We start from the raw sequence: 25,953 nt of genomic DNA, 5'->3' as shown, positions 1-25,953 counted from the left end.
CCTCAATGGCACCGTGGGAAAATGCATAATTCAGCTGGACTGTGTAATTCAAACTCAGCAAAAAATTCAACAGCAATAAAGAGGCATTAATTCCAAAGGTATTTCTTTGGAAGTGATACTAGCTACTTAAGATTTCCTTCTTTACTGAGGATTATCTCCACCCTGTACTGAGCTGGGAGTTAGCACTTCCCTGCTGTGGGAATTCTTTTGCCCAAGTGCTCTGCGGGCAGGTGTATCCATTATTTACCACTGTTAGAAGACTCCTCCTGGGATACCTCTGGGGTTTTAAAAACACAAAGATGCCCTTTCTCACTCTTTACTTGAACTCATACCCTGGTATACAATTCCAGGTGGCATAGCAAATACTGCGCTGAACAAATCTCAGGGGTTTTAGAGCGGATGCAGGCTTTTTTTAGAATGCTTCTGAACATTATTCACCACTTTCTGAACACCTCCCCTCATATCTTTTGTCTACAAGCACGTCTGCCTCATTGCTAGTGATTATGTTAGGCTAGAGGCTTGAACTGGTTATAACTCTGGATATGGGACAGTTACTGGTAAAAATGACAGTCCAGCTGTTGCAGAATCCCAGCTGGCTCACTAATGTCATTCGCCACTCAGGCCAATACTCAAGTCCAGATACACACACACGTACATACAAAGACCTCAAGCAAAATCAGAAAATTATGGAAATACTCAGCAGGTTAGGCAGCATCTATAGCAAGAGAAACATCAGGTCCATTTACCACCCCCGTCCCCAGATGTTGTCTAACCTCCTGGGTGTTTTTAGCAGTTTTGATTTTTGCTTCAAATTTCCGGATTTGTAGGGTTTTTTTTATACTTTCAAGCTGATGTCCAACTGCCCTTGGAAGCATCCCAACAAACCATAGAAGCAGCTGCTCACTACCTCCACAGCTCAGTAACTGCCAGTCATGCTGGAGGTAGCCTTATTCTGTGGAGTAATTAAAATAAAAGAACACTTTCATTTCATCTATTACTAAAACCAGTCTCTGCTTCAAGTGAACACCAACTTGTAGCTTAGTGGGTCATATTGAACAACAGACCGCTTTAAAGCCACATTAAAGAGAAAAGTGCCACCCTACTTTGACCTCGCACTGAAACAAAGATGGATTAAAAGTAAAATCAAGATTCACAGAGTGGCAACCAACCCATTCTGTCGGCTAATAATGCTCACCCACAGCACAACTACGTTTTAATTACTTCTCTAACTAAAATAAAAGGACTTGCATTTCTACAGCAAGTGAAAGTAGAAAATACTGGAAACAGCCAGCAGGTCAGACAGCATCTGTGGAAAGAGAAACAGAGTTAACATTTCAAACCAAAGATCCTTCTGTTTCTCCATCTATGGATACCGCCCGACCTGCTGAGTGTTTCTAGAATTTTCTGCTTTTATTTCAGATTTCCAGCATCTGCAGTTTTTATTTTACCTTGCATTTCTATATCTAATACTTCAAAGCCAATGAAATATTTTTGAATTAGTTAATATTATAATAACTTAAATAGGGCACAAGGCATATAAGCTCCTACATATGGCAAAATGATATTGACCAGATAATCAACTTTAGTTATGTTGATTAATAAATAAATATTGACCAGGATCCCAGAGGGAACTCATTTGTCCTTATTCACAGTAGTACCATTGGATGCTCTAAATTCCATTCAGTGGCAGATGGTGCACCAGCTTAACATCTCCTCCAATGGAAAGGGGGCCTAAACAGGCTTCACACCAATCTTTCAGTTTTAAACAGTGCTGTTGGTCACCCCAGCACTGTTTGTGAAAGTCACACTAAGCGCATGGTCTTCCATTGCAAGGTTCACAGAACAGAGTCGTCAAGTTTTCCTGTGAAATGCCACACTGAAATTGACATTGTCGGTTTCACCATGGTGTTCCCCACTGAGGTCTTCGACAGCCAGTGTGATCTTTGTAGGTAGATCTTAAAAGGGACAGGCAACCCACATCAAGCTACGGGGTAGAGTTGCTAGTGGATGAAATGATACTGGAATGATGGGAAAGTGGGTATGGAGTTCTGAGAGGTGGTCAGAGGAAGCTAGGGAGGTCAATGAAGGAGAGTGTGCCCAGGAGGCATGACCTTTGTGGAAGGATTGGGGGGGGGGGGGGGGGTTGGGGGGTGGGGAAGGGGTGGTGTCACGCAAACCTTCCAGGGCTCTAGCCAGGAACTCCTGGCGGGACCTTCTAATGTGAGGTCTCTGTCAGGACATGGGTGTAATCTCTGTATGCTTGCACTTCTTGGAAAGCAGGTAAATACCTGTCCCTGTGTCCATAAAAAAAGTAGATGAAGTTTTCTCTCCTGGAGTATGGAGTTTAGATAAAGCAGCAGTGAGCAGCAAACTGTGATCCGCAGCAGAAGCCTAGAACAATCAAAGCATGTCACAGATTTCATTGAGGATGGAAAGTGCTGCTTGCGTGCTGTCCCTTCACGTAGAACCACTTCAAGGAAAACAGGTTCTGAGAGTAAATTAGAACTGTCACTTTTCAGACTGGCGAGGTTGAACGTTGTGTGTTGCATGACTGTTGTGGCATTTAAGGAGTTTAAGAATTGCAGAAAAGTGCTTTGGAATTCAAAGTTCCACCAAAGAATGAGATGACAAATGTTGCTGATGAATCAAGGCAGTCAGAAAGGTGCTCAAAATTGTCCAACTCTGGTCTATACTGATTTTCAATAGCAGAGCCCCATTTTGTTTTGCAGTCCTGTGAATATATTTCTAGCTAAGCATCTCCTGCAGTGAAACATTTCCTCAGTACTGCACTGGGAGTGGGACCCCAAACCAAGTCTGGTGGCATGAAAGGGAGATACCAGGAGGAGGTGGCTATGGGCTAAATGGCGGCTCAAGAGAGTGCAGGTGCTAGAACCTGGAGCAAAAGATGAAATGTTGGATGAATTCAATGGGTCAAGCAGCATCCAGGTTCGAAATGTCAAATACTGGAGAACATGCATTTAAGATGAGAGGGAGAAAGTTTAAAGATGTGCAGGGCAAGTCTTTTTTTAATAAAAAAAAGCAGAGAGTGGTGGGTGCTTGGAATGGGCTGCCAGGGATAATGGTGGAAGCAGATATGATTGTGGTGTTTAAGAGATTTTTAGATAAACACATGAATATGCAGGGTATGGAGGGATATACATCACATGCAACAGAAGAGATTTAGTTTAATTTGGCATCATGTTTGGCACAGACATCGTGGGCTGAAGGGCCTGTTCCTGTGCTATACTGTTCCATGTTCTACCTGTGGAGAGAAGTGGACAGTTGACGTTTCGGGTCGAGACTCTTCATCTGGACTGGGTTAACTGGAATTTCCTCCAGACAAATAACATGATGGATGAGTCTGAATGAGCCAGAATTAACACAGAGCAACACAAAAAACTGAATGGGGGAAATAAGTCTATAAAAATTTTATAGAACTTTTTTTCTGACTGAGAATTTTACTCTTTATCACAAAGAGAAACTCTACCTGCAACTGAACATCATTATGTACAGACGATGTCTTATTTAAACTTGCTCTCATGCAACTGGCAGCTCAATCCATGAAACGTTTGTTGGCTTGCACAACTCCTCACCATTTTTTTCCTGTTTTCTATCAACCTTGGCCTGCTCTGAAGCTGAGACAGTTGGAACCGCAGTTCACCCTATGTGTCTAGGAATGTGTGTGATGTGCCTACCTGGAGAAACGGCCCATTCAAGCCCAGCCCTGTGAAGCTTCACCTCCTGCTTTCCTGTTTATAACACTGGATGATTTGTTTTCTAATACGAACGACGTTCCCTGCTGTTGCTCACTTCACTTCACAGAACTGAGGTACATTAACTCTTTCAATACCAGATGCTTCTTTCCCTGGGCCTTCACACGAAAACGGCATACTGTTGCACATATTTTGATTCAAAATGTTGTTTAAAAAATGATTGTAATCATGAATTGCACAAATCCCCTTTTAGGAAGTTGACTACAGCAACCACACTTCAAAAAGCACTGAAACCCAAGCTAAGCAAACACACTTAACCTTCCTAAACAGCCTGACCTGAATATGGTAAAATCAGTGGTTCTGTAGTGGATGCTACCATGATGCGAGAATAAAGACATGAGTCTGCAAGCTGTGGAACAAGACTGATTTATTTACCCGCCTTGCACGGGCCTTTTAAGCAGCACGGTTCCCGCCCTCTGAAACCGGAAATGACGTATGCGTTACGTCATCAAAACTTTCCGCACGCGCGGGTTCTCCCCCATCGCTCGGGGAAGACGAAGGCCCAGCGCCATCTTGGGCCTCACCGCTCCGACGATGCACGCCCCGACCGCTGAGCCGGTTTGCTTGTGCGGACGGTGAGTCACCACACAACCCCCCCCCCCAGAACTGGCGACATGGTCCCCAAAGTTCACGGGCTGTGCTAGCCATTGGTTGGGTGGTCAGCCTCTGTGTCGCGGTGTTGGGACTTCGACCGGTTGTTGTAGGTCTAAATGGGCTGGTTTGAGGCAGTCCATCGTGAAGACTTCTTCCTTGCCCCCAGTGTCCAAAATAAAGGTGCACCCATTATTTCTGACGACCCGGAACGGCCCCTCATATGGTCGTTGCAACGGTGCCTGTGGCGTGCCCCTGCGAACGAAAACAAACTTACAGTCTCGTAGTTCCTTGGGCACACAGGACGGGGACTGACCATGTCACGAAGTGGGAATCGGTGCCAAGCTGCTGAGCCTCTCGCGCAGTCTTCCTAGGACTGCCGCAGGTTGTTCCTCTTGCCCCCTAAGGGCGGGTATGAACTCCCCTGGGACGACCAGGGGCGCACCGTACACGAGTTCAGCTGATGAAGCGTGGAGATCCTCCTTGGGGGCAGTGCGTATGCTGAGCAGGACCCAAGGAAGTTCGTTGACCCAGTTAGGACCTTTCAGGCGGGCCATCAGGGCTGATTTCAGATGGCGGTGGAAACGTTCTACCAACCCGTTTGACTGAGGGTGGTAGGCCGTGGTGGTGTGCAGCTGCATTCCTAGCATATTTGCTAATGCAGACCATAGGCTGGAGGTAAACTGGGTGCCTCTGTCTGAAGTGATGTGGGCCGGAACACCAAAGTGCGAGACCCAAGTTGTGAGCAGCGCCCGGGTGCAGGAACTGGTTGTGATGTCTGAGAGAGGGGTTGCCTCTGGCCACCTCGTGAACCAGTCCATGGTGGTAAGGAGGTACTGTGCTCCTCTTGAAACAGGCAGGGGACCAACGAGGTCAACATGAATGTGGTCGAACCTTCTACGTGTAGGTTCGAACTGCTGTGGCGGGACCTTGGTGTTTCATTGGATTTTTGATGTCTGACAGTGCGGACAAGTCTTGGCCCACTCACTGACCTGTTTGCGCAGGCCGCGCCAGACGAACTTGCTGGCGACTATTCAGACAGTTGATCTGATGGACAGGTGTGCCAACCCGTGTACCGAGTCCAAAATGCGTTTCCGCCAGGCTGCAGGAACTATAGGGTGGGGCTGACCTGTTGCGATGTCACACAGGAGGGTCCGTTTTCCTGGGCCAACTACGAAATCTTGGAGCTGCAGGCCTGAGACTGCGGTTCTGTAGCTGAGCAGCTCATCGTCGGCTTGCTGTGTGTCAGCCAGGGCCGCATAGTCTACACCCAGGGACAGGCTGTGGATGGTCGGTCTGGAAAGCGCATTAGCAACGACATTGTCCTTTCCGGAGACGTGTTGGATATCTGTTGTGAACTCGGAAATGTAGGACAAATGTGGTTGCTGGCGGGCTGACCAGGGATCGGAGACCTTAGAGAAGGCGAAAGACAATGGCTTGTGGTCAGTGAAAGCGGTGAAAAGCCTGCCTTCTAAAAAGTACTGGAAATGCTGGATCGCCAGGTACAGCGCTAGTAGTTCTCGATCAAAGGTGCTGTATTTAAGTTTGGGTGGCCTAAGGTGCCTGCTGAAAAATGGCAAGGGTTGCCTTCGATTAGTTGTTCCAGTACCCTACCGACCGCGGTGTTGGATGCGTCCACCGTGAGGGCAGTTGGAACGTCTGTCCTGGGGTGTACCAGCATTGTGGCGTCTGCTAGGGCTTCTTTGGCCTTAACGAAGGCAGCCATGGCCTCGTCGTTCCAGGCGATGTCCTTGCCCTTGCCAGACATCAGCGAGAACAAAGGGTGCATGATACGGGCTGCTGCAGGGATGAAACGATGGTAAAAGTTGACCATCCCAACGAACTCCTGCAGGCCTTTGACCGTGTTGGGACGGGCAAGATGGTGGATAGCGTCTACCTTGGTGGGTAGGGGTGCTGCTCCCTTGCTGGTGATTCTGTGGCTGAGAAAATCAATAGAGTCGAGGCTGAATTGGCACTTGGCTGGGTTGATAGTGAGGCCGGAGTACAGTTGGTGGAAGTGGGAAAGGTGTTCTTGGCAGTTACGGCTGGCAATGAGAATGTCATCTAAATAAATGAACATGAAGTCTAGGTCGCGGCCTACCATGTCCATCAGCCGCTGAAAGGTCTGCGCGGCGTTCTTAGGGCCGAACAGCATTCGAAGGAATTTGAACAGGTCGAACGGAGTGATGAGCGCAGTTTTGGGGACGTCATCAGGGTGGACTGGGATTTGGTGGTATCCCCGGACGAGGTCCACCTTGGAGAAGATGTTTGCCACGAAGTCCTGGATATGAGGGATGGGGTAGCGGTCTGGGGTGGTGGCATCGTTCAGCCTGTGGTAGTCGCCGCAGGGCCTCCACCCGCCGGTGGCTTTGGGGACCATGTGCAGGATAGAGGCCCAGGGGCTGTCTGACCTGCGAACGATCCCCAGCTCCTCCATGCGGCGGAACTCCTCCTTGGCCAGGCGGAGCTTGTCTGGAGGTAGTCGTCATGCTCGGGCGTGAAGGGGTGGCCCTGTCGTAGTGATGTGATGCCGCACCCCATGTTTGTGCATCAAATTCGTGAACTGAGGTGCCAGAACCGATGGGAACTCAGCTAGGAGCTTGGTGAACTCATTGCCAGACAGGGAAATGGAGTCCAGGCACGGGGCTGGTAGGCTGGCTTCTCCCAGAGAGTAAGCTTGGAAGGTTTTGGAGTGCACTAGCCGTTTCCCTCGTAGATCGACTAACAGGTTGTGGGCCCAGAGGAAGTCGGCTCCCAGGAGTGGCTGGGCGACGGCGGCAAGGGTAAAGTTCCAGGTAAAATGGCTGTCGTCGAATTGTAATTGGATTGTACAGGTACCGAAAGTTCGTATCATTGTGCCGTTTGCAGCTTTGAGGGTGGGTCCCTGTTGCCTGCTGTGAGTGTTGCGGCCGGTTGGGGGTAAAACACTGACCTCTGCTCCATTATCGACAAGGAAACAACGTCCGGACTGCTCGTCCCAAACGAATAGGAGGCGGTGTTGGTGGCCAGCCACCATAGCCATCAGCGGCGACCGGCCCTGGCGTTTCCCTGAAACTTTCAGGGTGGGGGGCATCGACGGGCCTCCGCGCCCCACCTCTGATGGTAGAAACCCAGCTAATCGTCAGTGTCATTGTCTGTGTTTCTGGGGTGTGGTCGCTCGGCTGCTGGAACTGGTTTAGGTAGGCATTGGGCACACGGTCTGGCGATTTGGCCAACGGACGAACCGCTCTCATGTTTGGCCTCCCACAGGACACCTGCCCGGGCGGCTACCTCATGTGGGTCGCTGAAGTCGGCGTCAGCCAACAGCAGGTGAATGTCGTCAGGCAGCTGTTCGAGGAAGGCCTGCTCGAACATCAGGCAGGGCTTGTGTCCCTCAGCTAAGGCCAGCATTTCGTTCATCAGGGCCGATGGAGATCTATCCCCCAGGCCGTCGAGATGAAGCAGGCGGGCGGCGCGCTCACGACAGGAGAGGCCGAAGGTCCGAATGAGGAGGGCCTTGAAAGCCGGGTACTTATCTTCCTCCGGAGGCTGTCTCCTGGTCCAGGGTGCTGATCACGTGGTAGTACCGTGTGGAGTCAGAGGTGATCTGCCGCAGTTGGAACTGGGCTTCGGCCTGGTCGAACCACACTCGGGGCCGAAGCGTCCAAAAGATGGGCAGCTTGAGTGCCATTGTGTTGGCTGCTGCGTTGTCGGTCATTGTGTGGGTCCAAAATCCATTTGGACCGTCGGGGTCACCAATGTAGCGGATTCTACCGTGATGCGAGAATAAAGACACGAGTCTGCAAGCTGTGAAACAAGACTGATTTATTTACCCGCCTTGCGCAGGCCTTCTAAGCGGCACGGTTCCCGCTCTCCGAAAATGGAAATGACATACGCACTACGTCATCAAAACTTTTCGCGCGCACAGGTTCTCCCCCATCGCTTGGGGAAGACAAAGGCCCAGCGCCATCTTGGGCCTCGCCGCTCTGACGACACATGCCCCAACTGCCGAGCCGGTTCGCTTGCGCAGACGGTGAGTCACCACAGTTCCATATTATGACTTCCTATCCTGAGTTGGAATTTATTCACCAATTCCTCATCTAAATACTGGTATTCTCAACCCATCAGCACTCTTGGAATATCTTGGACAATTAGATTGCAATGGTTCAAGGATGTGGCTCATCGCCACTTCCTCAAGCCTAATTTTGGATGGGGAATGATGTCCTGCAAATGAATATATTAAATAAAAACCCCAACAGGGTCCCATGGTTAAAGGGAAGGTATTTCAAATGAAGAGGTATGGGAGCACTGCATGATCATCATTCCCTCTCTGCAAGGGTGTTCGCAGGGAGTGCTGGAGCACTGAATTCATGTTTAGGCATTTGTGTACAATGTTCAACACCGAGAACTACTTTCTGCTCGATTTATTTTTCTACTTGAGAGAACCTGTACAAAATTTGACTCATAACCTATCTTGCCTTCAGAAAGGAAGCACTAACTACTCAAGGGCAAACAGTGCCAATATCAGAATAATATTGTTTCTATTAGGCTACAGCAACAAGAATAATTTGCATTAATAACTGGAGATGAATGCAAAAAAAAGAGCCCAGCAACTGACAGATCAAAATCTGGCAACCTTGTCAGTTCCCCTCACAGTTAATGTGTTTTTATGCCTCATCTTTAGTCTTATCATAAAATTATTATGGCACAGGAAGCCATTTGGTCCATCAAGTCTATACTCCATCAGGATCATTGCACATAAAGTCATCAGTGAACAAAGAACCTGCATTAGTACAACATTGAGTATCAGTCTAATATTTCATGCCCAAGTCTCTAAGTGAGACCAGAATCCAGAACTTGCATTTCAGGGTTGAGACCATTATCCACCGAGTTACAGCAGGTGGCTAAAAAGGCTGGGGAGAAACTGACTGCGGTTTAAATGACAGTTCTTCCAATCAAACTTTATTTCTACAAGTAACATGGATCTGTTTAAAGTCTTCATAAAAATTGAAATATTTAACTAAGTTCGTCAGAAGGACCAGGAGTGACATCCAACTCTCAGAACCATGTTAATTTGGTGGGGTGGAGAAGAGTTTTAAGAGGAGGGAGAAAAATGTGCATTAGACAAATTGGGAGCTGCACCTTTCATTGATAATGTAAATACCATAACTTTAATATGTTTGACACTGACAATTTCTGGTATTGTGTACACTCATCAAGGCTGGAGAAGACAGCAGCTATATTTTTAAAGATGCCAAAACTGAGCAGGGCAAACAGCTCAGGGAAATGAAGAGCCAACACTGTGCATAATACAGCAACTGAAGACGTCTTCTCTGCACACAGCAGCTTTACAGTTCCAGTCCAGTATTCAAAAGCATGATTTACAGTTGAATGTCAGCCTATTTTGATACACTCTTCACTGGTTGGTCTCGGTTTGATAACAGGAACTTTGATAACAGTTTACTGGTGCACCTGAAGGAGAGCTGTTTTGGGATCAAAAACAAAGGGCCTCTGATGCAATGTTAAGAGTATATTTGCAAGGCAGGAGGATGGGTGGTCAGAGGAGAAAATCCTTTGCAGTCAAGTTTCAGGCTGTGGCATCCAGTTCTTAATTCAGTTAGTAACTGAACCAAGAGTTACATCAACATCAAGACAGATTGATGAGGGAAATACAGTTGAATCAATTGGAGAAAAATGAGGAATCAACAAGGTACGTGCTAATTGCTTACATAAATGTAAACACTGGCGTGCACTGGAGCGGGCGGGATGGTTTTTGTGTTGGAACTTCCATGGATTAGATGAGTCAATATGATTTGAGCTTGTGGGTTAGATATTGACCTTCCACCTCAGCCAGTAAGGATCCTATTAAGGTAATGGGCATCGATCCAAGTCCTAGTAGGTTTGAGGAAATAGCACAAAGTTGTCCTTAGCCGTCATTGGTAAAAAAAGACATTTCAAATGACTAAAGAGGAACTACTCTTTTAAAGCTGAACATAAGAACGTAAAAAGATTGGAGTGAAAGGTTATGAGGTCCTTAAGCCTGTTCAATAAGATCATGGCTGATCTAATCACTGGCTTCAACTTCACTTTCCTCCCTGTTCCCTTGATTTCCCTATTGTCCAGAATTGACAATCCAGAGGAGATACAGCTTGACATCCAACTGGACCCTGGCTATCCTGCATTAACTCTTTAAATCAAGCACATCATAGGGTGCTAATATCATTCATCCTGATCAATAAAGAATAAAGAGTGCCATGGGAGGAGGCCGAGAAAATAACAGCAATACTTTTTTTTCTAATGTATGGCTTTGAAGAACCTTTAAGGATCAGCGAACATTTTTGAATTAAAAAGATCCTTCTCACACTTACTCTCCCAGTCAACTAAATCAAACACTGGAAACTCTACCCCGAGTCCCATTTGCCCAAGACCTCCTGACACAACAGATTTCTCATTAGATAACAGAGGCATCACAAGCACTATCTATCAGCAACATGCATATTTCATTCTCCAAATTAATGGGTCTGCTTCAGCTGCTGTCACATTGCGAGGCTGCACAGCAAAGGAACAACGCTGTGAAGAATCACGGTGCCTGCGAGCTAACTATGGATGGGTGACAGTAACCACAGACATTAAGCATGTTAACAAATTTTCTGCCAGGTTTCCTGCCATCAGCAGGAACACTGACAGACAAAACCTCTCCTTTGAACCTATTCATCATCACTAAACTCAACCAACCTGCTTTATGAATAATGCAGTCACTCCTCTGTTTTGAGATGGCAATAAAAATAATAACTGGAATGTTGCATTGGCAGGCAGAACCAGCATGGTTTAAAAGCAGCTTCAGAAAGGATGCTTTGCTACTTTGAACCAATTAACTGCTGGGTGGGGATTTACATGTTTAATTTGAATGTTAAGGCTACTAGTAACAAGTATGTATCTTAATACTTTGTGATTTACTGTACCAACACAGAAAGAAAGACTTGCTCTAATATAGCATCTTAAACAACCTTGGGATATCTCAAAGCCATTCAAATACCTATTGATGTGTTGCAATGCAGATAATACAGCAGCCAATTTATTCACAGTAACTCTTATCGATAGAACTGTGACAACGTCCAGACAATTTGGGGATGTTGGATAAGTACTGGCGAGATATCTGACTGGTTGCATCACAGCCTGGTATGGAGGCTCCAATGCACAAGAGGCTGCAGAGGGTTGTAAACTCAGTCAGCTCCATCATGGGCACAACCCTCCCCACCACTGAGGACATCAAGGCAGTGCCTCAAGAAGGTGGCATTCATCACTAAGGACCCTCACCAATTGGGACATGCCTTCTTCTCGTTACTACCATCTGGCAGGAGGTACAGGATCCCGAGGACCCACACTCAACAATTCAGAAACCGCTTTTTCCGCTCCATCAGATTTCTGAATGGTCCATAAACCCATGAACATGACCTCTTTATTCCTTTTCTTCGCACCATTTATTTTTTGTAATCTAGTAATATTATGTCTTGCACTGTATTGCTGCTGCAAAACAACAAATTTCATGTCATACAAATCAGTGGTAATAAATCTGATATCACACACAAGTTCTCTTGTCCAACCTGAGAGTAAAGATGAGGACACATGAACAGAAGAAAGAGAAGCAAGAGTAGGGCATTCGAACCTGCTCTGTCATTCATCAAGATCATGGGTTATCCTTTACCTTAAACACCCTCTCCATGGCTTCTCCTCATGTCCAAAAATCTATCAATAACAGTTTTAAATGAGATCAGTGACTGGGCATCTACAGTTCTCTGGGGTTGTGAATTCCAAAGATTCACCACCCTTTGAGTAAAATAGTCCACCCTTAATTTGAGATTAAGCCCCCAGTTCTAGATTCTTCAACCAGGGGAAACATCATCACCAAATCAACCTTGTCAGCGCTCAAAGAACTTTGTATGCTTCAATGAGATTACGTCTCATTCTTCTAAACTTTAGAGACCCAACATTGAGACACAAGAGACTGCAGATGCTGGAATTCGGAGCAACAAACAACATGCTGGAGGAACTCAGTGGGTCAGGCAGCATCTGTGGAGGGAAAAAGACAATTGACATGAAACCTCGACTGTCCATTTCCCTCCACAGGTGCTGCCTGACCTGCTGAGTTCCTCCAGCACATTTCTGTTTTTTTTAAAACCAAAATGAATAATCTCACATTTTTCCACGTTCTCCTCCATCTGCCATATTATTGCCCACTCACTCAGCTTGTCTATATCCACTTGAGACCTCCTTGCCTCCTCTTCCAAGCTCACACTCCCACTTAATTACATGTCTGCAGAAAGTGTGGAGATTTATATTAGCCCTCTCAGTCACCCCAATTTAACGTCTCATCCAAAAGTCAACACCTTGTTCCAAGTATGCGACAGACCATCATGACTGCATTTTGTCTCAACTAGCTGCACCACTATGTCACCTCATTTTCTGGTTCAAGGCTTGAACACTTCAAAATCCTGACCATCCTGCATTAAGGAAGGCATCACTGAACATCGGATGCAAAAGAATAGTAGAATATGCTGCTGAGTATGTTGAGATAACTATGCTGACTGGGAGAAGTGGTACTGAATGAAACCTGCTTTTACATGTTTTGCCCTTGTATGGGACTGATTTCCGCTGTCTCACAGCTCCAGTGACACTGGTTCAGTCCTGACCTCCGGTGCTGTCCGTGTGGAGTTTGTACGTTCTCTCCACACACGTTAGGTGTGTGCTTCCTCCAGGTGCTCTGGTGTAGGTTGGTAGATTGATTGGACAACTGCATTTAGCCTGGATTTTGTGCTCAGATGGGGGGTGGGGGGGGTGGTGTGGGGTTCTTAAACCTAAACCTTCTGACTCCAAAAGGGAAAGAAGGGAATGCTATCTACTGAGTCACAGCTGATGCATAACAATGAGAAGCCTTCTCCTGTTCTAAAGTTACTGGATTATAAGGCAAACCATCATTATCCTATGTGAATATTACTATTTCCCCAAGATTGTTTTAATGCTTTTTTCAGTGTTTCTTAGAAACCAGATTACTTCATTTTCCAAAAAAAAGGTATCAAATTGTACTATACATTTGCATGCTAACATTAATACAACATAATTCTAAAGTATTATTTGAAATTAATTGATACCATATAGTTTTGATCCCTAACTTTGTGTGTCTGGGGAGTGCCTGTTCTGTGAGACTATTTTATTAGTACTTGTCTGCCCAGCAGAGGGAGCCCAGTTCTGGAGGTAATCTGTTCCTATCTTGTGAACTCATGGCTGAAAACTGTGGAATCAACTGGTAAGAAACCAATTGTTGGATAAAAGTGCAAATCCAGGGATGATATCTCTCTCTAACAAGAACACACAACAAAAGACACAATATTCACCAATTGTGAACCCAAGTAGGAGCCCTGCTTCAGTTCTGCACCCATGCCACGTTGTAGCTGGCAGCCTGGAAGGCTTCCAGATGTTCAACAGAACATGGGAGAGATTCCCCTGGCTTCAGCCTTCTGCCCACAGTCAATGCTCATCAACACTCAATGACACTGCATTAGGAGAGGTGATCTCACTGACCTTTTGCACCCTGGAATCAGGTAGTGAGGTATCAGGAACAACTGGGCTTCAGCTGGCATAATGCAAAAGGCCCCACCCCTGGAAGAGCCCGACAGGCTTTGATAGGAGGAAAAGCTGAGTGTGAACTTTGTCTTCTGTCAAAGACTGCAATTAATTCTAACAGGTGTTAAACATCTCTGATATTCAGAAATATTAAAAAAACAATAATAATTGATGTAGGTTAATAAAAATGTAAAAGTTAATTAAAGTCATTTAGAAATAATTAAAAACATTAAAATTAGCAAAACAAAATAGAGTTACTTTTCTCCTTGCCTTCTAACCAGCAGACTGACAATCCCCACTGAGATCAAGAAGTGTGGCTAAGCACAGGATTGGCGAATCCCAGCTAGACTGGGTCCCACTGTTGGATTCCACAAGGAACGTCAAGATAGATGCAACACCATCTGCCAGTCAATAAATCTTGGCTAAAGCTAGGACTTGCTTCTGCTGGAATGGCTGAATGCCAGTGGTTCCCTTGAGATCACCACTCATACTCTGGATGATTCACCCTAGAATTTGTTTTCTGGTTCATTCATAGGGTGTGGGAGTCACAAGGAGGTCAGCATTTACTGTCTAGTACCAGATACTCTTGAACTAGTTCAGAGTCAGCCACATTACTGTGGGTCTGGACTGACATACAAGCCAGACTGTAAGGATAACAGATTTACTTCCCTGAAGAATATTAGTGAACCAGAGGGGTTTTTTCAGCTGTTTGGTAGTTCCATCATCATCATTACTGATACCAGCTTTTATTTCCAGATCTATTTAACTAATTAATTGAATTTAAGTGCCCCAGCTGCCATGGTGGGATTTGAACTCATGATTTGACCTCACTTGGGTGTTCACTCACTGATGTTTTTCCTGCAGCCTGCCGTTCAGTTTTCTATCAAATCCACAGCCACTTCTTGAATCACCTGCAAACTATTTAATAATAGTTTACTGTAAGTATGCTATGATGGGCGTTCCACTCTGATTATTTTAAAGAAACAAATAAGCCAGTTCCCTAAAGCAGGATTTTCCCATCTGTCAAATTTCCACTTTAATGATTCCTTAACAATAATGAGTGCTTAATCAACCTAGTACCAGGAAAAAGAAAATCCATGTGGGTTTTCACCTTTTCAGATCTGAAACATTTTTTCGGAGAGTGGGGATGAACTTTTAATCTTGGTCTTAATAAAAGTGTTAGATCTGAGTCATGAGTGGCAGAAGATGTGTCGAAGTCGAGTTTGATCTCTGAATCTGAATATTAATATTAATATTTTGTCTTCACTGTCGACATTCGTATTCGAATATTTAATTGCTCAGTCCCATACAAGCGCGAAACATGTAAAAGTAGGCTTCGTTCAGTACCACTTCTCCCAGTCAGCATAGTTATCTCACCATACTCAGTAGCACATTCTACTATTCTGTTGCATCCAATGTTCAGTGATGCCTTCCTTAATGCAGGACGGTCAGGATTTTGAAGTGCTTAAGTCTTGAACCAGAAAATGAGGTGACATAGTGGTGCAGCTGGTTGAGCTGCTGTCTCACAGCTCCAGTGACACTGGTTCAGTCCTGACCTCCGGTGCTGTCCGTGTGGTGTTTGTATGTTCTCTCCACACATGTTAGGTGTGTGCTTCCTCCAGGTGCTCTGGTGTAGGTTGGTAGATTGATTGGCTAACCTCAGTTGTCCCTAATGTGTAGGTGAGTGGTAATCTGGTGATGGTGGTGCTGTGAGAGAGGAGGGGGGGGTGTGAGGTGGGGTGGGGGGAGGTGATTAATGGCAATGTAGGGAGAATAAAATGGGAGTAGGTGACACAAGAGACTGCAGCTGCTGGAATCTGGAGCAGAAGCCAGCTGCTGGAGGAACGTAGGCGGTCAGGCAGCATTTATGGGGGTAAATGGACAGTTGGCATTTTGGGTCGGGACCCTTCATCAGGACAGGATCAAAATGGGAGTAGTATAGGATTTAGTGTCAATGGGTGTGGACTCAAAGGGCCTGTTTCTGCGCTGTATGATCCTATGAAATGCTTTGCACACTGCAGTGGAGTGGCTTGGTAGCTTCAATGATGACTGGCTTAAAAGTGACTCGTACAGACCTGAAGCAACACACAAAGCGCTGGAGAAACTCAGTGAGTCAGATAGCATCTATGGAGGGAAATGGACAGTCGACGGTTTTGGGTTGAGACCCTTCATCGGGACTCATGAAGAAGACCCTTCCTGATGAAGGGTCTCCACCCGAAACCGTCGACTGTCCATTTTCCTCCATCGATGCTGTCTGACCCGCTGAGTTCCTCCAGCACTTTGTGTGTTGTTCCAGATTTCCACCATCCGCAGTCTCTCTTGTGCCTTCATACTGACCCGAGTGAAGTTGTCCCATGTTCGAGGCCCACAGCACCAATAGAGGCTCTTCCAATCAGTCTTAAATTGTGGAACCTAGAACAGGAGGAATCCATCAGGAAGTTCCCGTTTGTCCCTGGCTGGCACTGATACCACATGCCTACATGGTCAAATAGCCTGTCTAGTCTCCTGCACACCACAAGCTAATTTGGTTGAAAAGTGCAGTGCCCCTGTGGAATGGAGCTGCCAACTTCAATGGGAGGATCAATGGGGGATCAAGGAAGAAAGTAAAGCTAATTGCTCAATCAAAACAAGTGTTAATTAAAACTGAAGATAATCAGCAGCAATTTAGCAAAGGATTATACCTCTGCATCAGAGCAGAGAACAGAGGTTAATTTTTACATTTTAAAATGTCAGGGAGATATCAAAGGAAGGTTTTTTACCCAGAGACTGGTTGGGGCATGGAATGCACTGCCTGGGGTGGTGGTCGAGGCAGGTACATTGGTCAAATTCAAGAGATTACTAGATAGGCATATGGAGGAATTTAAAATAGAGGAATATGTGGGAGGAAGGGGTTAGATAGTCTTAGGTGAGGTTTAAAGGTCGGCACAACATTGTGGGCTGAAGGGCCTGTATTGTGCTGTACTGTTCCGTGTTCTAAAAATAAAGCAGATGAGAGCTGTCTTTGAATTAAATTTAAGGAGTCATCATGGAGATGCAGAATTTTTATGCAATTACTCCACGAACTGATAGGATTTTGCAGTTTGCTCAGCCAAGTTTTTTGCAACATCCGCTCTTCTTTCCATCTCCTGGACCAACACTAAAAAAGCCATGATAAAAAATGTGGCTCAGGAAGACAGCAAGGCCAACTCTACACTGCCAAATTACCCCTTTTCCAAAAAGTATGCTGCTGATCTGTCAATTGTTGGATAAACAAAACTGACAATAAACAACACTGGCACAGACGACAGAAGAGAGCAATTCAGGACCTAAACGTGGTCATGTTACTTAGATAAACATGACGACTCCCACACCATTTTTTTCCTAACCGGGCAAATCACATTTCCTTGTAAAAAAAATCTAATGTCATTGGTAAAATCTTTTTCAAAAGAGTTGGAGTCACAACAATTCTGCAGTGTGTTTGATATGTACTCTGACTTTCAGGCAAAATATGAACCAGATGCCTTGTGCTGCAGTAAGTTTTAAGAAACTCCCTTCTCATTAATCTGAGAATATGTTTCACAAAATGGATACTGCAAGACTTATTTTTTTGATCTCTCTGCCAGACAACTAGCATGCACCAAAGCATTGGTCTTCACCCCCTTCAACCTTATTTTTCCTCTCTTTTCCTCCTTGAATAGCTCGCCTTGAAATTACACTCTGGATAGTCATGAATTGAATCCATCTCGCAAAGAGTCGCCATGCTTCGGTGCCATCCTGGGTGGACTTGTCTCGTCCAGCCACGTAGATGCTACGGCCAAGAAAGCACACCCCCGCCTCTACTTCCTCAAAAGGCTAAGGAAACTTGGCGTGTCCCCGATGACCCTCACCAGTCTTTACAGATGCACCATAGAAAGCATCCTATCCACATGGCAACTGCTCTGCTCAAGGCTGCAAGAAATTGCAAAGTGTTGTGAATATAGCCCAGTCTATCATACAAAGCAGACTCCCCTCCGCTGACTCTGTCTACGCTGCCCATTGCCTCAGGAAAGCAGCCAACATAATCAAGGACCCCTCCCACCTCAGTCATTCTCTCTTCTCCCCCTTCCATCGGGCAGAAGATACAAAAGCTTGAGAAAATATACGACCAGGCTCAAGGAGAGCTTCTATCCCACTTCTATAAAACTCTTGAAGGGACCTCTGATACGATAAAGACAAACTCTTGATCTCTCAGTCTATCTAGTCATGGCCCTTGCACCTTATTCATCTACCTGCACTGCAGTTTCTCTGTAATTTGTAACACTACATTCTCCATTCTGTTGTTGTTTTCCTTTTGCACTTACTCAATGTACTTAAGTATGGAATGATCTGTCTGGATGGTATGCAAACAAAGGCTTTTCACTGTATCATGGTACATGTGACAATAATAAGCCAATCACCAGTTAGTAGATGCAATTTATTTTCAATAGGCCTGTGCCTCCACCCACAACAGCAGGAGATTCCAGTCAAATGTCCCGCACACTATCACCATCATCTTGCAGCAGCCATCAAATATTGAATAAGTGTACGTACCTGGGGGCTGAACCTTCAATGCAATTTTTACAACAAGGGATTTGGGACTGAGAAGTCTAAAGGTCCTTTGATTATTCTTTACCTTGAGCAAGTCAGTTGCTGTATTAGGAGTTATGTTGCTGAACTAGGTTTCATTCTGCCAATTCACTACAGGAGGCAAGGTTAATTGTTTCACCTCTATTGCTGACTCGGCTGAGATCACTTAACCTCAGCATGCAGACCAACAATCAGACCTGGACCACATTTCAATCACTGGCTCACCGAACAGTGCAGCTCACATGCTAATAATTTAACAGAAGATCTCAAATTAGCATGGAGTACTTTACAGCTAGTTCACAAACGACTCTCTTGACATAACTGCTTCATTTGTCAAGGTAAACACATAAGTCAATCTATCAGGCCCTTTACTCTGGCTGTGATGTTATTGGACAATAGCGATGGTGGGCATTTTACATGCATTTCTGACCATTCTTCCTCAGTTACAATCAAATCGCAGCAAGTTCCTGGGAAAGACATCTATCGAAAAGATTTGTTGCCCTCAAGAGTCCATAGCTTCCACCAACCTGATCTGAGAGAGCCAGGTGAAATGGTGGTTCCCATGAGATTACCACAAGATGCCAAAATCTATCACCTACTCAATTATGTGATAGGATTCAGTACCAGAACCCAAGAACACTTCAAAATGTAGTTAGACTTCCATTTGATTAAGCAGCATTGCTTCTTTCATAACTACGTAAACAAAACAAAATCAACAAGGATCTAGTTTTAAAACATAATTATGAACAGACCCACCTAGGGAAGCTTCTAATTAAGGAATCAAACCCTGATGGTAGGATGGAAAGTTGGCCAAGAAATAGCAGGAACTGCAATCAATCATATCATATTTACCAAACTGCTTTATTTTAGCATCATTAAACCCAATTAGTTGTTTCTGTAAATATGATATTTGAACCACAAGGATGACTGCTTGCTAAGGCTGGGGTGATTCAATCCTTTCAGTGTTGTAAGTGATATCCACGCAAATGAAGATTAAAGCTCGTCTGTTTCCAGCAAAGAGGATGTCCTGACTTTATTCTTCCACAGAGAAGAGTGGGTGGGCACAGAGCAAATGATCAATGGCACAAATACACTGCCGACCAGGTTCTGAGGGAGAAGGACACACACGGGAGCTGTTGAGCCACCAGGGTCTCATCCTGTAAACATGTACCGAAAAGAGGTTGTGAGGCTACAGGACTACAATGCTTGATACTTGTGCCTGAAGTTCATCTCTCCTCTAGTTCAGCTCAAACCATTAACTCATAGATTTATCAACCAGCTTAGCATCTTTGCTAAATTAGCAGGAAGAGAAATTTCTGACTAAAATCCAATTATTTCAGGACAACTGTGTTTCATATTTTACAAAGGGAGTCTATTTGCTTTTTCTGAAAAAAAACATATAAAACACACAGAATTGCACTCGAAACACCGCGCAGTGCAATAATTAGCCTGCCTCAATAATCACTACCCTCTGTCTCCTGCTGCTTGTACCTGGAAAATAAACTACCCATATTGATGATTTACGTTACAGTCTATACTTAAAAAGCTACACCTTAAAGAAACTTCAATGATATATTTTTGAGTCACTCCTTCATAAACAGGCCATCAGACAACCTCCCCCCAGAGTGAACTGGCAGAATGAAACATAGTTCAGCAACATTACTCCTTATGCAACAACTGGTTCGTTCTTGGTCAAGAATAAGTGCCAAATCAAAGGACCTTTAGACTTCTCAGTTGCAAATCTCTCTTTGCAATAACTGCATTGAAGGTTCAGCCCATTAAATAAAGACAGAAGCCACAGTAATTTGACCTTTTTGTTTCTCAATTATCGATTTTTTAAAATATTAATTTGGTTCAATATGCATCATTCTCACCGCACTGGTTTTGGTTTTCTCTGTTTTTTTTAAAATCAAATTACCATTTCTCTCATCAGTCCCTTCCACACCTTTAGCATGTTGTACCTTCTTTATCCGTAACACACTTCCTTTATACATTGCTGTATTTCAGCCTGTTATACATCCTACTGATATCTTTCATGTTACTCGTCTTTTTCTTTTCCACCCAAACCCCTCTCCTCAATAATTCTGTCTATACCTCTCGCTGTCTTGGTGAAGCAACCAGTGTAATCAAAGACGCCACCCAGCTGGGTCATTCTCTCTTCTCTTCTATCGAGCAGAAGATACAGGAGCCTGAGGGCACATACCACCAGGCTCAAGGACAGCTTCTATCCCACTGTGATAAGACTATTGAATGGTTTCCTTATACGATGAGATGGACTCTTGACCTCACGATCTACCTTGTTGTGACCTTGCACCTTATTGTCTACCTGCAATGAACTTCCCTGCAGCTGTGACACTTTACTCTGTATTCTGTTACTGTTTTTACCTGCACTACCTCAATGCACTCTGTATGAACTCAATGTATCTGCACTGTGTAATGAATTGATCTGTAGGAACAGCGTGCAAGACAAGTTTTTCACTGTACCTCGGTATAAGTGACAATAATAAACCAATACCTGCACTGATGCTAATTTTCTTAAATAGAGAACTGAACCTCTGTTTCCTTGAAAAATGGGAAACATGGAAATTATGTTAAGATTTTTCCAGTAGAAACCAGGTAGAGAAGAGTAAATTAGTAATTGACAGAATGTAGAAGAAGTAACTTGAGCCACACTAAAACTCAAATGGTGTCTGAGGCAAAAACGAAAAATGCTGAAAACACTCAGCAGATCAGACAGAACTGATGACAGGTCTTCTACCTGAACTGTTAACTCTGCTTCTTCCACCCTGGATGCTGCCTGACAGGCTGAGCATTTCCAACATTTTTTGTTTTTTCCCCCCCCCCAAAATTTATCGCATCTGCAGTTTTTTGATGTTCAGTTTGTTTCCAGAGCACATGAAGACTTTCATTCAAGGCCCATAAGACGACTTGGCAAGTGAGGAATATTAGGCAGTATTTGTTTACATACAGCATACTTTGACAAGAGCCAGGAGGAAATGCTGCTCTGCAAAAAGTATCCTGCTGATTTCAAGCCACTAAGTTACTGTCTGGGTCATTTTGCAACTTGCTGAGAGAGCTCACTGCACATGCTATTTTGAGAACTCACCTGCAGAGAAAATTAATGGCACTTATATTTTTTGGTAACTTACAGAAACAGTTCATTATACCTGGATCTTTTGGAGTTTGTAGAAGGACTTCATCCAAGTAAATCTTGTGAAATTCAATGAGTGACTTCACTCTATTTATTCTCAGGGAACTCAAAGGAAAGAGGTGTACCCATTCCTTTGAAAATCTTGGATAAGTCTAACTTACTGACTTTCACATTTCTTGGATCTCAATGAGCTGAGATTGTTGGAAGTGTCAGAGAGTCATATTGTGCAGAAAAACACCCCTCAGCCCAACACATTCATGCCAACCACCAAGTACCTGTCTATACTAATCCCATTTACCAATGCTTAGTTTGTGGTCTAATATGCCTTGGTGATTCAAATGTTTGTCCAGATGCTTCTTAAATGTTATGAGAGTATCTGCTTCCAGCACCTTCTCAGGCAGTGCGTTCCAGATTGCGATCACCCTCTGAGTGAAAAAATTCTCTCTCAGATCCCCTTTAAACTTCTCACTCCTCGTGAGTGCTCTCACAGTGTCAGTATTTGGAATTCATTGAAGGACCACACCATTTTGCTTTGCAGCAAACCATGAAACGTGTCATCAAAATGCAGTGTCGATTAATTAGCCTTGGATCATACACTTCCGTCTCATTTGATTAAAAACCCAAGGCCTGCAAACTAAAATAAAAACTTTCAATGTGGCACTCCCATCATATGATTTGCTGCTTTCCTCCTTAATAAATTTCATTTAGCCTATCCAACACAATACAGGGAAATTAGGCTTTCGTAATCGGTTCTAAACACAGCTAAGAGAATCGGCCACCAGTAATATTCCCCTCTTCATACTTAACTTCAAGTCACAGCATCCAAAGTTGAATTTCCTCCTTGTAATCTTCCCTGCAACCATAGCAGCTACTGAGTTTCGATGCATTGCTTCCCACATTACCAAATGCAAATGGAATTTTAGACTTTTTACACCTCTTCCCCAATCCTGAAAAGTTCAGGAAACAAATTTGTCATCCAGTCAAAGGCAAGCATGTTGCCAATTAGTTTCTCTAGATGTGTCAAAAGGATAGCAAAGTAATTGGTCGTGCTTATCCATTCTCTTCCAAGACATCACTTAATGTCCTTAGATAGTCCCTATAGATCTTGCCCTTGCTCCGAGTTAAGATACCTTTGACCTGTAACCTTCCTATAATAAATTACATCCATAGTTGAAAAATATCCCATCAAAAGTAGTACTGACCTGTACTTATGGAAGCATGCCATTTTCCAACACAAAGCAGCATGCGAATGTTTACCATGGAACAGTAGAATCACTTTATAATATGAATGATTTCATCAGGCAAGTGATCAGATAGATAGTTTAAAAAAAAGTTTGAAATTACAATGATACAAGGCAATGATGGACCAGACAAATGTGAATGACCATTCAGGTCTCAAAAAAAAGTGTAACTATTCTGACTCATTTACTATTTTACATGATTAGGTGGAACCGTACCCTACTGCGAGGGTCTTTCCGTGTAAAACATAAATGAGTAGCAGATGCGTGGATACGTACAATAGCGTTGGTCCATGTAGCCATTTCGGGGGTCCACTGACAAACAGACTGCCCGGTAGGGAGTTTGCGGCTCGGCTAAATGCGGCAGTGAGCCCAGAGAGTTCTTGATTTTTGAGGAAGAGCTAGTGTCTTCACTGGAGCTGCACGGCTCTTCATTTATCTTGCAATAGGACTGCCCTGTCCCGTGTGGCCGCATTGAGATTGCATTCCTGCGCTCTCTTACATAGTCAGGCCAAGGGCTTTCGACTTCTGTATGGAGGAAGGAGAAACAATAACACTTTACCTGTCATTAATATCTTTATTGAAACTTAAGCAATATTCCCCAATATGCTTTTTATCATTATAATGTCTTTATTTTTTGCTGCCATACTTTTCGCACACAGTATCTGTAGACCATTCACATGTCTGACTGAAGAATTGATTTGAAACAGTGCTAACAGGTTTGCAACTGATTTTTAGTATTCTGAATTAGAACTGTAACACTCTGCTTTAATACTCAGACCCTATACATATCGTCAGACATTTGAAATGATGACTCTTCTTACTTCTAATCATTTCACAACCTATTGTTTGCAAACGATCCCTTCTTGCATCGTATGATTATAAAATGTGAAGCACAATATTATTTCTATAGCTTTCCAAAGACATTCCCAGGTCCATGAATGATATTGTTCTAATGAATGCAGCTGCAGAAAAAGTAAGTGCAAATTACAAAACTACACACATGCTGGAAATCTGAAATAAAACCAGAAAATGCTGTCCTTGATCTGAAACCTTAACTGTTTCTCCTTTCACGGATGCTGCCTGACCCGTTGAATGACTCCAGCATTTTCTGTTCTTATTACAAAAACAAAGGAAATTGGGTGAATTTCTTTCTGTGTCTGTGAGCAACACGGTGTGCTGAAGGGGCCCACCACTGGCTCGGTGCCTTGCAAGGACTGACAGAAGTGTCTTGCTGCAGGGGGCTGATGTCAGGGCACCTCCTGGAGGCATCTGGCATCAACAGGTGGTCCCACAGGGGGCAGGCGTCAATGAGCTGTCATTGAGGGATCAGCATCAGAATGGTCCTGCAGCGACTGGTATCAGAGCGCCACCCCACAGGGATCTGGCATCAGCGTGCCACACCACACCATTCTGGCATCAGCGTGCTGTCTCAGAGGGCTCAGTATCAGAGCCCCATCCCACAGGGGTCTGACGTCAGCACGCAGTCCCGCAGGGGTTGGCAGCAATGCACGGTCTTGCACTGGACGTGGTGGGCATTCTGGCATTAGCGTGCTGTCTCAGAGGGCTCAGTATCAGAGCCCCATCCCACAGGGGTCTGACGTCAGCACGCAGTCCCGCAGGGGTTGGCAGCAATGCACGGTCTTGCACTGGACGTGGTGGGACGGTCTGGTAAATGCGCTCCACCTCTTGAGACTAGTACCTGCACCGTCTCTCAGGTGGCTGGTGTCAGCACACTGTCCTGGAGGTGACTGGTATCATTGCACCACTGGGAATGACAGACGTCAGAGTGCCAGCCCCAGATGCAGCCAACAACAGTGCGCCATTCCAGAGGGGGTAGAATCTGTGTGCCATTCCAGAGGGTACAGGCACCAATGCAGCATTCCAGAGGGCACTGGCACCACAGGCACCAATGCAGCATTCCAGAGGACACTGGCACCAATGTGCCATTCCAGAGGGCACTGGCACCAATGGTACCAATGCAGCATTCCAGAGGGCACTGGCACCAATGCAGCATTCCAGAGGGCACTGGCACCAATGGCACCATTGCAGTGTTCCACAGGGCACTGGCACCAATGGCACCATTCCAGAGGGCACTGGCACCAATGGCACCATTGCAGTGTTCCACAGGGCACTGGCACCAATGCGCCATTCCAGAGGGCACTGGCACCAATGTATCACCCTGAAGTTCACTGGCTCCAATACATCGTCCATTAGTTTACTGGCGTTAATACAGAGTAAGAGAGAAATATTGTCCAGTCAGGGTCTGGCATCTAGAGATCCCACAGAGATCTCCAATCAGGATACTATCCAAAACAGCTTTAAGGTCTTGTCAGTGATCCTCCCCCGGAGGACTAACAAGTGATGAATTAAGGAAAAGAAAGTTAACCGCAAAAAGGGAAGTTTTCCTCCAACCCCGATAAACAAAATCAGTGTTTCTCTAAAACTATTACTTACTTAGACGCTAAAATAAATGTTGAGCAAAATCTATAAAAGTTACAAACAAGTGGCAAGGGCTGAAAAGCGTCGCTGATTTCATGCAGCATTAAATTGAGGCAGACAGTTCAACAGCGGAGCGCGACAGAAATAGCAACAGCCTGTTAAGTTTCAAAAGAGAAATCAAGTTTACCTTATCGGAGAGAGAGAGAGAGAGGGAGAGAGAGAGAAATTCCCTGGCAGACACCAACAGGCTCGGAGAACTATCAGACTACGGTTTTTTTTACTGCAATTTACTGCGGCGCATCAAAGATCCACAACAGGCTACCGAGCAGTTAACTGCAGCATGAACGGTACAAGCGTGTTGTGCCATCGATCTATATTGTTCTCCGGGTTGTTCTACATTTTCCTTTATGATAAGTTCCCTGTGGGTTTTAGAACTGGAGCAGAGATATACATCACCGTGCAGGATTTATTGGGGGTTGGGGGAATTAAACATCACAGCTGTATCAGATCAAAATGCCGAAAATGTGCAGTCAGGAAGAGACTGAGAACACATCGTTTTATCTTTCAAACTTTC

General features: G+C 44.8%; 1 protein-coding gene across 4 annotated transcripts in view; it reads right to left on the bottom strand.

The window, feature by feature from the left end:
• gli2a (GLI family zinc finger 2a) overlaps positions 1-25,953 on the bottom strand; it is a 374,584-nt gene that overhangs the window by 159,648 nt on the left and 188,983 nt on the right. For 3 of the 4 annotated variants that reach the window (XM_052013099.1, XM_052013112.1, XM_052013104.1), the window contains one exon: positions 23,217-23,465. The exons of the other annotated variant lie outside the window; for it this stretch is intronic. In XM_052013099.1, coding sequence (XP_051869059.1) covers positions 23,217-23,465 — 249 coding nt within the window. The remainder of the gene's footprint in view (positions 1-23,216; positions 23,466-25,953) is intronic. 4 annotated transcript variants of the gene reach the window in all.

Source organism: Pristis pectinata, chromosome 1 (assembly GCF_009764475.1).
Source record: "Pristis pectinata isolate sPriPec2 chromosome 1, sPriPec2.1.pri, whole genome shotgun sequence".
NCBI lineage: Eukaryota > Metazoa > Chordata > Chondrichthyes > Rhinopristiformes > Pristidae > Pristis > Pristis pectinata.
The sequence above is the reverse complement of the archived record's forward strand: the minus strand, read 5'-3'. Positions and strand labels throughout refer to the sequence as shown.